The 16,892-nt window shown below is 50.8% G+C and overlaps 4 protein-coding genes across 4 annotated transcripts; 3 read left to right on the forward strand and 1 right to left on the reverse strand.

Moving 5' to 3' along the window:
• The first annotated feature begins 29 nt into the window (after positions 1–29).
• On the forward strand, positions 30–1,271 carry LOC147879260 (protein hob1-like). Its single transcript, XM_087372250.1, is given in 6 exon segments — positions 30–81; positions 84–134; positions 137–370; positions 373–677; positions 679–931; positions 934–1,271. Coding segments are annotated over 6 exon segments (1,233 nt in total).
• A 5,162-nt stretch (positions 1,272–6,433) lies between these two features.
• On the forward strand, positions 6,434–7,849 carry LOC147879261 (pre-mRNA-splicing factor PRP46-like). The gene has a single exon (XM_087372262.1). It carries the CDS (start codon positions 6,434–6,436, stop codon positions 7,847–7,849), a length of 1,416 nt encoding a protein of 471 aa, XP_087228388.1.
• Positions 7,850–12,497: 4,648 nt separating this feature from the next.
• On the reverse strand, positions 12,498–13,412 carry LOC147879262 (tricarboxylate transport protein-like). Its single transcript, XM_087372263.1, has one exon. The coding sequence runs from the start codon at positions 13,410–13,412 to the stop codon at positions 12,498–12,500; it is 915 nt and encodes a 304-aa protein (XP_087228389.1).
• Positions 13,413–13,668: 256 nt separating this feature from the next.
• Positions 13,669–15,174, forward strand: LOC147879263 (histone-lysine N-methyltransferase SET5-like). Its single transcript, XM_087372264.1, has one exon. The coding sequence runs from the start codon at positions 13,669–13,671 to the stop codon at positions 15,172–15,174; it is 1,506 nt and encodes a 501-aa protein (XP_087228390.1).
• Positions 15,175–16,892: the final 1,718 nt, after the last annotated feature.

Raw genomic sequence — 16,892 nt, forward strand, 5'->3', positions numbered from 1 at the left:
CCTCCTCGTCCACGTCAAACTCATTCACGATGAAGGGAATGGGCAAGTTCATCAAGCGGACACCGCAAATGCTTGGCAGCAAAGTGGCATGTCCACTAAAAGCCACGATGCGGTATTTGACGATTTGAACAGGCGATTACGGTGATCGAAAAGTACGCTGAGAAGTTGCAAAAGGACTCTTCGACGTTTCGTGATGCTGTCAAGAGTATGTTGATTCCCGGATCGGGATTCTGTCAACATTTCAGTTCGCTCTTCCATCCGATGGGTAACGAAATTGACATTGAACGTGCGCATCCCGAAGCCAGCAACACGATTGTCAACGTGACGTACTTCGATCAAACCCTTGGCGAACTCAAGGAAACGTTGACGCCGAAGTGGAATTGATTGAAACGCGGATCTTGCATCCCACTCACGAATTACTTACCGTCTTGAAAACCATACGTAAAAACATCACAAAACGCGATCACAAACTCGTCGATTACGATCGTCATAACAATTCGTACACGAAACTTCGCGACAAGAAAGAGAAATCGTTGAAGGACGAGCAAAACTTGTTCAAGGCCGAACAAGAATTCGAAACGGCCGCAGCCGATTACGAGTATTACAACAACTTGATGAAGGATGAACTGCCAAAGTTTTTCGACATGGCAACGCGATTCATGACGCCGTTGTTCCATTAGCTTCTATTACATGCAGCTCAATGTCTTTTACCTGACATTGGAAAAGCTGCAAACGTTCAGCGATGGACGTTATGACATTTCCGCCGAAAGTGTGGCCCGCGTCGAGCAAGATTACCTCAGCCAGCTAAGTGATGCAGCTGAACGATTGGAAGCTTTGTCAATCCGCAGACCAGCAGCACCAACGGCAAAAGTTCTCAGTCAAGCAAGAACAAGTGCAGGCGGACCGTCAAGTCCAGCATCCAGCAGCATCTCGCAAACAAGACCGGCTTGGGCAGGGCGGGAAGTTCGGCTTCAGCCGCTGCGCCACCACCAGCGTATTCGGCAGGAGGAGCGGCTGCAGGCGCAGCGAGCTCAGGCAAACGAGCACCGCCGCCGATTCCCGGCAAACCAGGTGTAGGAAAAGCGGCGGCACCTGTGTCGTACGTCGTTGCCTTGTACGAATACACGGCCCAGGCCGATGGCGATCTGTCTTTCAAGGCCGGCGATCGAATTGAAGTGGTCGAACGGACACAAAGTACGGAAGATTGGTGGACCGGAAAGCTAGACGGAAAGCAAGGCGTTTTTCCCGGCAATTACGTTCGTGAAGAGTGAGGAGAAACGCGATGTGCCTATCTCTATGTGTTAGGATGCATGCAACTCGCATGACTTTGCCACATGAACAATGGTTTGATCAAGCATCAAATTGAATGGTATGATGTGCATTGCGATGATGGATAGACGATGTACAGCATGCAAAAAGTAAAAGTACAATGTCGAAGCAACTTCACTGCTTGACCGAATGTAAGCCATTCGCACGACCTCCTCCTGTCATTGCCGCGTTTGTTGCCCCTGCCGATTTGAATCGACTCAGTTTGGCCATGAACTGATTATCTTGTCCATTGCCGCCGTTGACCGCTTTACCAACGCCTGTATTGCCACCGGCGCCACTAGCGCTCAAGGCGGACAGCTTGGGCTTGTTCGTACGATCAGTCAATCGAACGGACCTTGGAGCATGACCAGAGCTAGCTCCATCAGACGATGTCGTCACCGTTCCCTTGGATTTGTCGGCTTGACGATTCTGCTGGTCGGCCAGCTGTTGCTGAAGCTTCAAAGCAACGGACGAACTCGGCGGCGCTGAAATTTGTCCAGAATGTTCGTTGGATTTGCTAAGCGTATAATTGCCGCCACTGTCAAGGTTGCGAGTGCTTTCCCGACTGCTTGACGATGATGCCACACCTGCAGCGCCACTCGAGATTGCACTCGAAGTGGTCAGGGTTGTCGGTTTCGGGGCATACACCAATGCTCGATCGATACGCGCAATAGGACGATCTCCGGTGCGAAACTTTTGCTCACTGGATTGCTTCATTTCCACGTCCTCATCATCAGGAGAAGGTCGTTTGCGTGAGAGTGTGCTAGTCGTCGCTGGACCTTGTTCGTTGCGCGAGACTGGCCTTGATGTCGTGGCGGGAGCTCTCGATGTCGCAGATTGTTGTCCAACCGCGCTTGTCGCTTGCGGGATATGCGCTTTCTCCAGCCTTTGCTGCAATTGTGCAATCCGAGTCGCAAGCCGTTTGTTCTCCTTGCGAAGCTCCAGCTCCTTGTCATCTGCGTCCTCACATTCCTGTGCCTTCATGCTCAACTCTTGCTCGAGCTGCTGGATGGTGGCTTGGGCTGCGTTAACTTCTTCTTCAAGCGTTTGAATCTTATCATCGCCAGCAGTCTTCTTCTGCGTCTCCTGCAAAGCTTTTAGACTTTCGAGCTCAGCCTTTACTGCGCTTTCGGCTTGTTGCGCTCGTTGAAGCTGCTCCTTCAGGCTACTGAGTTCATCTTGAGCAAGTATCTGCTGCTCGGACCCCGCAAGGAGCTTCTCGTTGGCAGCTTCTAGTTCATCTTCCAGTCGCTTTATCTCTACCTCACCTTTCCGAGCTTGCCGTAGTTGTTCTTCAAGCGCTGCTTTCTCGCCCTGTAGGTCTTCGAACCGTCTTTGCAATGCCGCCACTTGTGCCGCAGCGGCATCTCGATCCTGCGTCAGTTGAGCAAAAGCGTGCTCTTTCTGTGAACTTTCCAATTCAAGGACCTTTTGAGTCTCCAGACGTTGTGCTTCGTCTGCCAACATCGCGGCAATCTTGCCGTCTGCCTCTTCTGCTTGGTCCTCGAGTACCCTCACCTGCTTTTGGAGCGCCGTCTCGCGCTGCCGCAATGCCTTGCTTTCGCTATACACGCTCGACATTTGCTCTTCTAGATCTTCCAGTGCTTCCTCTTTCTCGGCTAGTTGCGCTCTCAGGTCAGCGATTCGTGATGAATCCTCATGCTGGTCTTTGCCGCTAACTCGGAGCTCGGATAGTTCTGCGTCGGTCTCTGCGAGTCTTTGTCTTGCTTCTACGAGTGAATGCTCGAGATCTTTCGCTTGCTCTTCGAGATCATTTTGCTTTCTCATCGCAGCCTCTTCTTCGTTGCGTAGCGATTGCAGGCTACCTTGAAGCTTGTCGACCTCACCTTTGAGTGCCTGAATTCGATTCTTCGCATGACTCTCAGTTGATCTGCTCCTGGCAAGAAGTCCTTGTATCTCAAAAGACTTTTCGTCGAGCTCGCGATCATGCATTTCTTTGATGCGAGCCTCTTCTTTGATCAATGCATCGCGCTCTCGACAAAGTACATCGATGCGCTGTTGTGCATCATGCAGATCGTGCTCCATCTCCTGCACGCTCTTCTGAGACTCTGCCAGGTCGTGTTCATGAGATGCACGCACTGCACTCGTTTGACCGCCTTGATCGCTCAACACCGTGATGTCATCATCTCGGCCTGACATGTTGCGCTTTATGGCATCTTCTGCAAGCTTCCGATTCGCCTTTTCGCGTTCCAACTCTACTCGCAACGTTGCAATCGTCGCATTTCGACGTTCGATTCTGTCTTGGAGATCATCGATGAGTTGAGTGTTTCCGTGCATTTGAGCTAATTTCTCTTGCAGGTCAGCTACGCTCGCCTTGTGCTCAGACAGCGTAGCTTTGAGCAGCGGAAGTTTTGAAAGATCGTCCTCCTGGTCTCGAAGTTGTTGACGAGCTTCTTTCAACTCCTCTTCCTTACCTTGAAGCGATGCGATTTGCTCCTCAAGCCTACCCTTGCTCATTTCAGCAGTCTCGAGCGCCATGTGGAGATCTTGAAGCTCTTGCTTCACTGCGTCAAGATCACGTCCCAACTCTTGTGCGTTGTTGACTTGTTTCTGCAAGACATCGATCTTCTCTTTTCCGGTCTCGAATGCCGACTCGATCAGCTGAAGCTCTACAATCCGCTCATTGAGACTCTCGATTTCGAGTTCCTGCTGACCGGAGCTTGTTAGAGTCTGTTGCAGCTCTTCGTCTATCTTGAGCTTTTCAGACGTTGCCTGTGCTAGCGCTTCTTTCGTGGATTCAACTTGCTCGCAAACAAGGGCAAGCTCACCCTCGATTTCTTTGCATTTTGCCGTGACATTGGAAACAACATGCCAAACTTCGTCCCTTTGCTCGGTCGCGACGAGTTGTACTTGCGCCATATCGTCCTGCCAGGCGCTGAGTCCGTCGTTCAAAAGCCGTAGTAGGTAGGCCTGCATTTGATCGTGACATTGCTTTTGTGCTTGCTGCACTGCTTCTGCACGCTCGCTAGCATCAGCCCGTTCATCGAGGAGTTTCTTCTGCTCCTTCTCCGCACCTGAGCGCTGACAAACGAGCTGTTGTTCGAGGTCATGAAGATCGTGACGCAACTTCTCCATCTCGATTTCCTGCTTAGCCAATTCTTGCTTGTGCGCTTCGCTGTTTTGGCTCAAAGTAAGCGTCAGCTGATCTCTCTCTGCCGCATGTTTACTTTCCGTCTCTTTCAGTTCGGCTTGTGCTCTTGCCAAAGCGCCTCGAACATCGTTGAGCTCGATCGTCAAATTCTTCTGTTGAATTTCCGCTTCAACACGATTGAATTCAAGACGCTGATCGAGATCTTCCACGTACGTCAGCATTTGCTCGACTTCATCAATGACATCGCTGTCGAAACCGCGTAGGCCGGACGTTGTGTCTGCTGCTGCTGCTGCTAATGCAGTTTCGTTGCCCGCCAAGCTTGCATCTGCCATGAACGATTGCGACCCAATACCCGCCGATACAGCTCTGCGCAACGTACTCGATAGCTTCTTCAGTCTTGCCTTTGCAGCCAAAAGCTCTTTCTCTTGTTTCAGAAGTTGTGCTTGCGTCTTTGCCAGCTTTTCGAGCTCTTTGCGAGACTCCTCGTTCTGCCGTTGCAATGCCTTCAATTCGATTTGAGACGCGATGAGTTGGTGTTGAGCGTTTGCGAATGCCTTCGAGAAGCTTGTGGCCAGTTCAAACAGTTCCGCAGAGTCATCGACTTGCATCATCTCGGACGCGACACGCTGAAGTATCTGCTTTGCTGCTTGTGCATCCTTGAAATGCTCGACTAGAATTCGGACCTTTGCATCGACACTTTGAGCATTGACCATTCTCTTTTGCGAAACAACGTCAAGCAGGGCTGCATCAATAGCGACAGTCTGTTGTTCCAGATCTCTGACGTACTCGTCGCGCATCTTGACTTCGTCTTTGAGGTCATTTCGCTCGGACGTCAAGTCTTCAATTTGACTTTGCGTTCGTCTTTCACTTGCCAACCGTTCGTTTGACGCTTTCAGCGATTCACGTTCAGCTTTCGCAGCTCTAGCTTCTGATGCGGCTAATTGATCGCTCAAATGCGCGTTGGCTTCACGTAATCGTTCTTCCTCGCTGCCTGTGACATTGACGCCGCTGCTCCTACGTTGTTGCGTCGCTTGCTTTACGCGAGATGCGGGAGTGGACGTGGGCGAGGTAGAGCTGCCACTCTGCGATTGTGAATCCTGCAATTGCTTCTTGAGTGAGGCATTCTCGGTCTCCAATGCAGCAATCACTCTGTTTGAGCTTTCTGATGGCCTGGAATGCGCTGCGTGAGACGATGAAACCGTGGCTTCTCTCAGCCGCGCTTCAAGCTTGTTACACTTCTTCTCAAGCTCTGCACAATCTTGAAGGAGCTCCCTCTCCCTTGCGCCAACAGCGTCATCGCGGAGATTGTCGTCGAATTTGCGATTCTTTTCGAGCTTTTGACGTTCGACCTCACTTTGACGAAGAGCTTGAACGAGATTTGCATTCTCCAAAGTCTTTCGATCGCGTTCTTGTAGAAGGGATTCTGCACGTCGTTCCACTTCTTCACGTCGAGCGAGATGATTGTCTGCGATAGACTGCAAATTTCTTGACTTCGCTCGAAGCTCTACCAGCTCATCTGTGCGTCTCACCTTCTCTTGCTGTAAGTGTGAAATGAAAAGATCATCCTGCGCTTTTTGCTTCTTCAGCTGTCGAACCTCATGACTTTCATCGGCGGAAAAGTTCATCGTTGCCGGTGCGACGTGGTCTTGTCAAGCCCAAGCATGGTACGACTGGTAAGCTCACGCTTCCGATCGCGTGCGGGATGAATGTATTCGCTTGTAATCGCGACGAAACTTTACCGGATCCACAACTTTCATGCATGCACGCCTGCATGGTGGAAAAGATCAACAATACGCCATTCGCGAAAGCAACACCAAGACGCGTTTCACCATCAAATGACGACAAGCCGAGCGTCACAAAGTTTGTTGGTTTGACTTGACGGCCGAGAAAGTGTTCACGCGTAGAGCGCGAATGACCACGTGCAATTAATGTTTTGGTTCAAGGCAATTTACTGACACGCTGATCCAGGGATGGTCTTGGATCTTTGACACAGACCAAACATGCCGCCTGAGCATGGAAGCGTCCACTTCGACGAAGGGCGCACTTGCAGCACCGTCTTCCAGCAGTACAAGTCGTCAACCTTCATTGCAGAACCTGTTGAAAGCTTCGCAGCGACGATCGAGGCTCTTGTTTGACGATGAGCAATCACCTCTAAGTCCAGGTACTTCCGTGTATTCTTCCACAGCAGCAAGAGCGTATGATCCAATCAAGCGTGCAAGAATTTCTGCAAAGGTAAAAGCGGAGTACAAGGGCTTGGAAAGCCTTCCTGATGTTCTGATTACACAACAAAGAGGCACTGCGCATCCGTCACCTTCCCGGCAGATTGTCCAGGGAGTAGACGTCCCCAATCGCACGCACCCTCGACCAGATGAGAGGACAATCACTCGACACGACAGAAGTCAACCCATGACCGCTATGACTCCAAACGGAGGAAGCCTATTGTCGAAAGAGCTGATCCGCAAGAAGGAAGCGGCGAATCGTATAGCAAGGCCTGCTTTCCACCCGCAATGGAAGCTAGCCCGTGTTATCAGTGGACACATCGGTTGGATACGAAGCATCGCCGTTGATCCGGACAACGGATGGTTTGCAACAGGTGCGGGCGATCAAGCTATCAAAGTTTGGGATCTCGCATCTGGGCAATTGAAGCTTTCCCTAACAGGACATATCGCAGGCGTACGTGCTTTGGCTGTATCGGATCGACATCCTTATCTTTTCTCAGCTGGAGAAGACAAACTGGTCAAGTGTTGGGACCTCGAGACGAATACTGTCGTTCGTCAGTATCACGGGCATCTGTCAGGTGCGTACTCTCTTGCACTACATCCGACGCTCGACGTTCTCGTTTCAGGCGGTCGTGATTCTGTTGCAAGGGTTTGGGATATGCGCACCAAGGCGCAAATTCACGTATTGACAGGTCATAAAGGTACAGTGGCAAGCCTTCTGTGTCAAGAAAGTGATCCGCAAGTCATTTCAGGCAGTATGGATGCCACCGTGCGTCTCTGGGATTTGGCTGCCGGCAAATCCGTTACTGCTTTGACCCATCACAAGAAATCCGTTCGATCGATGGCTTTACATCCTACGCAATTCACGTTTGCAACGGCCTCAGCCGGCCGAGAGCACAACATAAAGACTTGGCAATGTCCTGAAGCCACGCTTCTGTCCAACTTGACCCACGAGAACAGCATTGTCAACACCGTGTCGATCAATGCAGATGGCGTGTTGTTCTCTGGCGCCGACGATGGATCCATGCGTTTCTTTGATTACGACACAGGCTTGGCCTTTCAACGCGATCAAGACATTGCCCAGCCTGGCTCAATGGACGTTGAAGCTGGGATCTTTTGTTCAACGTTCGATCAAACGGGCACGCGATTGCTGACAGGTGGCGCAGACAAGACCATCAAAGTATACAAAGAGATGGCTGCGGCCGAGTAAGCGCCCGAGCAAGCGACCAGGCAATTTGATGTGTACGGCGATGCCGATGTGTAATAGTCTTGGCGTTTGTATCACTCCCATCACGCAACATCATCTACGGAAATGTGATTCTTCTGTTGTTCAAAATGATTCTGTCAACCCTTGACAATGGCGTGTTTGTTACAATGGGGTCTCACTGCGAGAGTATAATCTGTGCGTATGCTTTCTTCGCGTGCGAACTTTTGACGTCTATTCAAATTGTCCACGGAAACGATGTGTGCTTTGTTGAAGCTTGCGGAAGTGCTGCAAAGTTAACAATCACGTCGACGGTCGGACATGGTGCGCGCCGTTGCCAGTCGACTGGTTTGTGTAATTGTTGTTTTCCGTCAACGGAAATTGCTGCGGCTGCATCGTGTTCTGTCCGTGATACATTTGCTGATGATGATAAAGTGGATGCTGTTGCTCTTGTTGTTGGAGATGATGATATTGATTTTGTTGATGAGGTGGCTGCGAGTTCGCATACCGCTTCAGTGAGTTGCGATTGTCTTGTGTGAACCCACTGCCGAATCGAAAGTTGCCATTGGAGGCCAGATTCGCTTCAACCTGAACTTGCGACGAGCGTGCATCTGAATTCGCCATCGAGTCGGACATTTGCGTTGCGTATTGCTGGTCAAATGGATCAGTGGAGACGGAAAATGTTGGCAGCTGGCCACCTTGCAGAAGAGCTGCCCGTGACAAGTTGCCGGATGCGTGGCTTGCACTCGCTGGCATCATCATGAACGGCTGCGATTGCTGCGAATTTGCCACGAAACCCGAAGGCATGGGCTGTGCAATCTGAGAGTGCATAAAATTGCCACGACTTTCAGAGCTTTCTAAGCCTTTCCTTTCATCGTTCTCAGTCGGACCTTTCATGCCGGTCGGTCTTTTCCCGGCTGACGGCGGTGGCAAAGCGTAGCTTCCGATCGACGGCTGTTCAAACGATCGAATGCCGAACTCTCCTCCGAACATTTGACTTGGCATGCTAGCAAAACCCATCGAGCTTTGTAATGTGAGGTCCTCATGTGAGGCTGGCTGGCGCGTTGCATTGCCGTACGAGCCATTCAAGTTGGCGTATGCATCGTACTGTGGATGTTCCGTGGTCGCCGCCGCAGCGGCAGCCCGCAGTGCTTGATCGGAAGCTCTTCTCGGTACGAAGATGCCTGATCCGCCGATTTGATGCGCCGGTACGAAGATGCCTGATCCGCCGATTTGATGCGCCAAAGGAGGATTTCGACGCAATGACGTTGGAGCTGAATCAGGTTGACCTTGTCCAGCCGTGTATGCACGGCCTCGCGAGGGTGACTCGACTGCAGACGATCGAGTATGCCCGTGTGTGCTGTGAGGTCGTGCGCTATGATGCTGACGAAAGTGAAACGAATCGCTCCCTGAGCTATTTCCATCGCCGCTCAAATCATGTTCTACAGTCCTGCGAAAAGATAAGTCTTGACTCTCCTCCCCAGCGTATCTGGGAATACCGTCAGGGCCGTAGATGAGCGCCGGTGGAAAGCGAAAGGACGTGCCTGTCAAAAAGATTGGAGAAATGGCGAGTGATGCAATCTCTGGAAGCGATGACGGTGTACGAAGTCTGCCTGATCGAACGTCGTCAATGGTGTAGTATGAGATCAGGTGTTGCGTAGAGTTTTCCAGTTGGATAGAGATAGTCTTCTTGCATAAGCCACCCTTGGCAAAGGGAAACGAGCTGGTCAAGCTTCCGACAAGATCGCGCTCGTCATTCGGGTCTTCCTGTCCATCCTGTGCAGCATTTCGTGCGCTGTGTTCAAAAATGGACATTGACTCCCATGCTGAAAAGGTGTCTGAGGCCGTGCTCGTTGCACGCGTCCTTGCGTCTGTAGCAGCGCTCCCAGAAGAAGTTCCGTCGCCTCTTACTCCGCCGTCAATACCACTATTACATCCGGGAACTGACAGTTGTTCTTTGGGATTCTTCGGCGATGGCGATGAAGAAAGGCCGACCGCGCCTGCAGGTAAGCATTGATCACTTTGGCGAAAAACTTGGAGAGATGTTTGAGATGTCGAAGGACCCAGAATGTATGGAGAGAGTCCTTCTCTGTCACGTTTCGCTAGAGAGTCATTTCCGAACGGCACATCTTGAGCAAAAGGCGGCGCTTCTGATGGCTTGACGGGGACACGCTTTTCAACTTGTCTGTACACGAGAAAGTTCCACAAAATTCGACTTGGACTCCATAATAGCCCGTCCGTCCAACGCTTGATGCCGCTCTCGCGTTCGTCGAACACAAAGACTTGACCACTTCTGATCAATCTTCTTTCGTCCTCTCGTAACCTTCTGCGAACTTTTGGCATCACCCCACGTCGAACACACTCGAAAATGAGCAAGGCATCGTGCGTCGAGGATATATAGCCATGGTATGTGGCTTCAACGTTTATCGCCATGACGGCGAAGTGAGAATATGGCGGTTGTCTTGTTCCCTTGTCTTACGAAAAGTAAGAGGATAGCGGAATGTGCGAAATTAAAGCGGCGCGAATGCCGACTTGTGTATCGGGCGCCGTCGAGAGTTTGCCGCCACAGCCATGCAAAAGCTTCACATGCCACTGAAATACGCAAACCTCGCTTGCGAGAGTATGTTCGCTTCTTGACCTTGTCAAAGAAGCTACAGAAAAGTCACTACCGATTCAGCCCCCTGACACGATGGTGATTGTTCACAAGCAACCCGTCGTGATCCGATCTGATCTTCGAGTGCAACAGTCCAACGTACGAGACTGCTTGGCTCAATAGACCATCGTACCTTCTCCTGATCCTCTTGCCAAGTTTCTACTTACTGTGTGAGAGAAACGATCCAATTAAAGTCCTATAACACGAGCTTGGGAACACTCCAGTTGAGGGGTGCTTCGCCAGCTGAAATTCTTTTCCCGAAAGCCATAGCCAACATTCGCGTTGCTGGAAACACCACTTTGAAAGCGAAAGACGCCTTCTTTACCCTACACAATTGAGAGCAAAGCCTCGCTAGAAGGTCCTTCGGAAGCAAAGGTGCGACTTGCCAAACCAAAATTAGCCTCGCAAATAACAATTTGCTCCACAGCCGTTTCTGTGTTGTCGTAGTTCGTGCCGATCGAAAAGCGATCCACATTCGCTTTCTGCGCGGTAAGGGAGGAGCCTTACAATTTTCAAGAAGGAAGCGGTAAGATTGTACCACTGAAATTGAGCGGTACATGAATTAATGAAGAAGTAGCCCAGCTCTGATCGCGTTTTCGGGCAAGGCACGACGGCGCCAATCAGTGAGTGCTAATAAATCTCCCGCTTCACGCCCTATGAAGTCTAAAAACCTAGGCGCGCGGCGTTGCATGACGAGGCGCTATACGCGAAAGTCAATTTGGTAACTTGGAAATCGTGCATCAGCCTACTCTACCGGGACAGATTTTCCCATGAATAATGCGCTATCAAAAAGCCATAACTTTCATTGGCGCATTTGCGAATAAGGTAGCTCACGCACGCACGGTAGTGAAAGACATTGCAGCGGAAGTGGCCGTTCGCGAGGGTCGAAACAAAATTTTCTCGGCGAATTCGCGTCGGTGAGCGTGGGACAGGCCACACAAGCACGCTCAAATGCTATTCGATTCATGATAGAGTAGCCGAGATTTGATTGGCAGCTGCTTTTGGTACTCTTCGAAAGCTAAAAGACAACTGTCAAACAACATGGGCGTCGTACCGCGCATAGTTTTCCTGAAAATTGCGACCTTGACAGCAACTTCGAGCAGTAGGGGATGATTGAGGCTTGGGATTTAGAGTAGAGCATTAGCTTTGTGCGCTCCGATGCTCGAGCTTTCCCTGGTTGGTGATTCCCACGGCATCCTCTCTTAAACGAGTAGTCAATTTTGGCGCAAGACGCATCCTTTTCGATCGGGTACTAGACCCTGACATATTTTCTGGGCCTTTTGATGGCCACGTCAACCGGTACCTTGGTTCAGTACATTTTTATTAGCCCTGTTGGGTTGTGCAAAAGAGCTCGCGCAGCGCAGCGCAAATTGCACGCAACTTGCCAGGCTTTGAGATGCATCTAGATTGTCCTATGGTTCAAGTGTCGAGCTGCTTCTTCACGCCAAAAATGCCGCGTGTTGCGGCGACGAAGTTGCCGAGTTCCCGCTTTCAGAGCTTCTAAACGGTGGAGCGCCAGCTTTGCGAGAAAGGCGAGCGAGCAATACCGTCTATGGGACGTCACACTTCCCCGCAGGATCACAATCTGCCGCGCGGAAAGTGTCGTGCTGCGTTCTTGAACGGGATGTTCGGGAACAGATTGAGATCAGAAATATGCAGCTGCTTTGCAGAAGATGATGTCATTGACCATAGCAATGGCAAAGATGCCGCACGTAATGCGAGATGTACGTACTATTGAACGGGCTACATACATCGCCTTGTCTCCGGGGGCGTAGACTGAGCTACACAAAATGTCTCTGCTCTGACGAATGGGACAATTGACAGAACGGCATGTTCCAATAAGCGGGATTTCAAAATCGGGCGATAAGCGGGGTCCAAATTCCCGCTGGACGCTTCGCGTATCATGTTAAACAAGTAGCGGGACGGTGAACGCATTCCCTCATGGTTCCGCTGTGGTCACTTTCAACATTTGAGACGCTTGCGACGCGCGCAGCGCTAGAATTACTGTACATTACTCGTGGTGTCCGCGACCTTCTCTTGGACAAGTGACATCGCATCGAGCGTTGCCTCGTAGATCGTAAAGACTATGCCTCCGCTCATGATCAACCGTACAAGCCTTGGTGTTGTACCCTTCCAGAAATTTCGAATCCCCTCGTCTTTCGCAATGCGAACTGCGCAATCGAACATATTGCGATATTGAGAGGCACGTTCACTCTGCATGCGTGTTTTGACAACGTCCACAGGCATTGTAGTATACACGGTCACGATTCCGGCGATCGCACCCATGCCAAAAGTTTCAACAGCGCCAGGTTTTCGACCATCTTTGGTGGCCAACGTTCTTAGCGTAGAGTAGGTGGTAAGACGTACAGCGGAATTAGCGCCCTGCCGCATCATCGTTGGTCCAAGACCTCTATAGATACCGGCCAGACCCTCCTTACGCATGATAGACGCCGATCCGCTCAGCAACCCTTTGTATTGCCTTTCCGATTTCGGCCGTTTTCCATCTTCGATCAGACGGGTCTTAATTGCTTCCGAAGGCGTGACAGCGAATGCTCCTTCACACAATCCTGCCAAGAAGCCTGCTAAAACCGAACGTGAAAACGAAAGTTGACCGGTCTGCTTGTCGGCCACAGCAAGCTTGATACTATCATACGACAGAAAGCGAACACCTGCCTTGAGAGCATTTCCAGTCACCAATGCCGAGCAACCAGCGTACAAGCCACGAACACCGTTTTGCGCCAAAGTTGTCTTGACGATTGCGATTGGGCCAGGGGGCTTTTGCCCTATTGATGCTTGAAATTGTGATTGAGTCTTGACGAATTCAGTCGGATACGTCACGAAACCTTCCACAGCGCCTGCCAAAGCACCTGCAAACAAGGAGTTCAAAGGCTTCTCCGGACGCTTCTTGCTGGCCATGCCTGACGAAAGGGATGCAACAAGCTTCAATACAGCGATCGTATATACGTTCGTGACCGCCAAAATCGAATGTGGTCACCGCGATTCTTCCTGTATCTTTTTTGTGAAAGCGGTAGGAAGTTCGGAACGCGGGAATGTTGGTCGATCTTTTGCCGTCGAATTTTTGTTATTAGCGTGAAGATGACCTTGATTGCGTTTCGAAGTTTAAAGTAGCCTCTCTCTTGAGCTGCTCGCACGACATCATCGGCTAAGCGTCATGCCAACCGCTGACAATGGCGTCAAAAAGTCGGCGAAAGAGAAGATACAGCCGACTGAATCCGACATCCTCTCAGCTGCTCAGTCAAAGCTTGAGGCGATTCCATCACTGGGCATAGCGAAGTTACTTTCGCAATTGCAGCAGGAGAATTCTTGGTCCCTGAGTGAGAAGCGTCTCAAGTCTATACTGGTGGCCAACAATTTACGAAAGCAGCCCGAGCACAATGTCAAAGGAGCGGCACCTGCAAGTCACGTACCCACGTCCCACGTTGATACCAAAATCGCCGTTCCCTCAGGCGTTCGGGCTGTTTACTTTGATGCGATCAAAGGGAAAGGATTGATTGCCGATCGACCTATTCGACAAGGCGAGACCGTTTTCGTCGAAGACGCTTTCATCGCTGCCCCACCTAGCCATGCCATGCAAGCTGTAGAGCAAGGTCAGCTATGTACGCAATGTTTCGCTCCCTTGAGCGGTACCCTCGTTGTTGCGTGCGGGCAAGGCGATTGCCAAGCGAAGTTTTGTACAAGATTATGTCAATCAAGAGCTCAAAGTGCGCATCATGGACTTTTGTGCTCCGGTCAAAACCCTTCCGTCAAGCCTTTACTCAAGTTTGTGCAGATGCAGAAGTGGCTTTCACTTGCACTCGTTGCCAAGACAGTTGCAAGGATCCTCTTGACACACTCGTCCTTCCCTCCGACAAGTCTGTCTGTCAATGCAAACAATCCTCGAGACGAGCGAAAAGCCACGCTTCAAGAGATGATTGGCCACTTCGACGCATTTGCAACAGTGTCCGAACTGGAAAGACGGGCTCGTAATCCTGGATGGGATATTGAAAAGGATGGCTTCCTTCGAAGTATGAAAGAGGCGCACAGCTTGTTGATCAAAGCCATGGATCCGCGTGTGCAAGATCGAAAAGGCAAGTGGCCATTGCGGAGAGACTTTCCAAGAGAAATAGCCGATCAGATCTTCAGCTGGCAGGCCTTTCTGAACATGCTCGGTCGTGCTAACCTCAATTCCGAAGCGCAAGGCGGTATGTACCTGATTCACTCTCACCTTAATCACGCCTGCGAATCGAACAGCACGACAACCCATCCACCAAACCGCAACAGCGTTCGACAAGCAACCAAGATTGCCGTTGTAGCCAAACGTGATATCGCCAAAGATGAAGAGTTGACGATTTCATACCTGGATCCCAAACTTGAAGTGGCACGAAGGAGGCTTTTACTTTGGCGAGAATACATGTTTGGACCATGCTCGTGCGAAAGGTGCGAGCAAGAAGTTGAGGCTTTGAGCGAAGAAGAGCAACAAGCTTTCAAAGATTCTTCAACATGGACGCAGGATGCGCAAGGCGAACAAAAAGTGAAGGAACAACGCGACCATGCTGAAATGCTGGATCGTCTTGAAGCGGAGCGAAATGCGAAGCTCACAGCTGAAGGCAAGGCAATTCCGAGCGAAAAGGAACTCAGCAATATCGAAGACGAGCTCAGAACTCATTTGGGCTTTTGAAATTTCATGCTTGTCATTCGAATGTGACTTCAGCGTGATTCATACCTTTCCAGAAGAGCACTCGTATAACTTCGTGATGCGAAGCGCTGCGCTCAACGCGAGTTGCCGATAGCGATCTGTGCTAACGAGTGTTTTTAATGACGCGCTCGCACCAAATCAACGACGCATGTCATTTACACGATTCAAAGCGGCGCCGTGATCGCACACGCATTATGTTGAGCTTTACGGCCGGACGGTCGGAACAAAGCCAAGCTGCGTTGAACGACGGCGGCGTAAGAAGTGAACAGCAATGCGTGCACTTTGCTGTGCATGAAGCTTTCTTCAAGAGAGTGTTGCAAAAACAGAACGGGCCGTGAGCTAGCAGCAGCCTTCGCTGCCGCCGTCGTTGCCGTCGCCGTTGATGTGAAGTGCGAGCGTACGGACGGTAAAGCGGCGTCGGCCCAGCAGTAGAGCGGTAAAATCTCGTAACAAGGAAGAAAGTGTGACATGTCCGATATACTCTACGAGCGCGAGTTGTCAGTGCTGAGCGAGCCCAATCACGATCGAATCCTGTCGACAATCATGTTCTCAATCTCAATCTCTTGCTCGAGCGAGAGCATTCTCTGAACCTCTTCTGCGGTTTCTTGACGATACTCAAGATGGAGCCTACAGAAGGCATGGCAAGCCATGAAACAATAGACGACGGCACCGTCACCCCGCATGGCGATGGAACGACCGATACCTTGAAGCGCAGTATGGCGGCTTCTGGGGCTGTCAATACTTTCAATTCCACCGTTTCGACGAGTCATGAAGACAGCGGTGTAGGTATACGAAATGCACCGGAAAATTCGGCACCTTTGCCCTGTTTCTCGCCAATCGTTCAAACGCATGATGTTCTTGATCCCTCATTGGCACATCTGAGCCAGGGAGCGTACAAAAGTCCCGAGCTTGTCGTCGAAGAAGAAGTGCAGTGCGTGCCACCACTTCTGATCGATGATGCGTATAGCACGGAGCACTTTCGCGAAGCAGTCGATCATGTCGAAGAACAACACCGTTGTTCACACGATGCAGACTCGCAAAAAAGCTGGTCATCGGATGTTGTCGCAAGTGAGTCGCCCAAATTGCCCTCTTCAGACATGCCCTGTTATCGCTCGTATCCTGTATCGACTGCTGCTTTGGACCGAAAAAAGGCTTACGAGACGTTTCACATCCCGCCAAGTGTAAGTCAGATGCTCTTAAATGCATCAGTGGTACAGAGTCAAGCTCGTCAAGCTTGTCACCCACCTAAGCATAAACCCGGCGACTTGGAAGTGATTCCTACGACAATTCTTGACCTACAACCTTCAGAGTCAGAAGACGAAGAAGCGGACGAAACGGCGGAATCCATCGGCACGTCAAGTGAAGAAGGTCAGTTGCCGCCCTCGTCGCCTTCGCCAGAAGATGACGTAAAGCGTGGCAAAAAACGAGCTTTCGACGAAGATATCACAGACACATGTCGAAACATTTCTTCCTCGCGCATATGCTTACCGCGTGCGAGCACGTCAAGATCCGTGGATTGCTCAGACAGCTTTGGATCGCACTCGCCAGTCCGTCTCAAGGCACATCGTCAACGTAGCAAGTGGCCAGATTGGCTTCATCCACACTTTCATATGTCAGACGATGACATTATGGGCAGGCCTCTGTGGGATGAAATCAACAACTTGTTCATCGCCATTCGAGATTGTACCATCGACGACTTT

This window comes from Dipteris shenzhenensis, unplaced genomic scaffold (assembly GCF_047967505.1).
Source record: "Dipteris shenzhenensis isolate YYH24624 ecotype China unplaced genomic scaffold, Dip_SZ_1.0 scaf0057, whole genome shotgun sequence".
Classification (NCBI taxonomy): Eukaryota; Viridiplantae; Streptophyta; class Polypodiopsida; order Gleicheniales; family Dipteridaceae; genus Dipteris; species Dipteris shenzhenensis.

What these genes read in the sequence shown, in the direction of transcription:
- LOC147879263 (XM_087372264.1), top strand. Translation starts at nt 13,669, where the DNA reads ATGCCAACCGCTGACAATGGCGTCAAAAAGTCGGCGAAAGAGAAGATA.
- LOC147879261 (XM_087372262.1), top strand. Translation starts at nt 6,434, where the DNA reads ATGGAAGCGTCCACTTCGACGAAGGGCGCACTTGCAGCACCGTCTTCC.
- LOC147879262 (XM_087372263.1), bottom strand. Translation starts at nt 13,412, where the DNA reads ATGGCCAGCAAGAAGCGTCCGGAGAAGCCTTTGAACTCCTTGTTTGCA.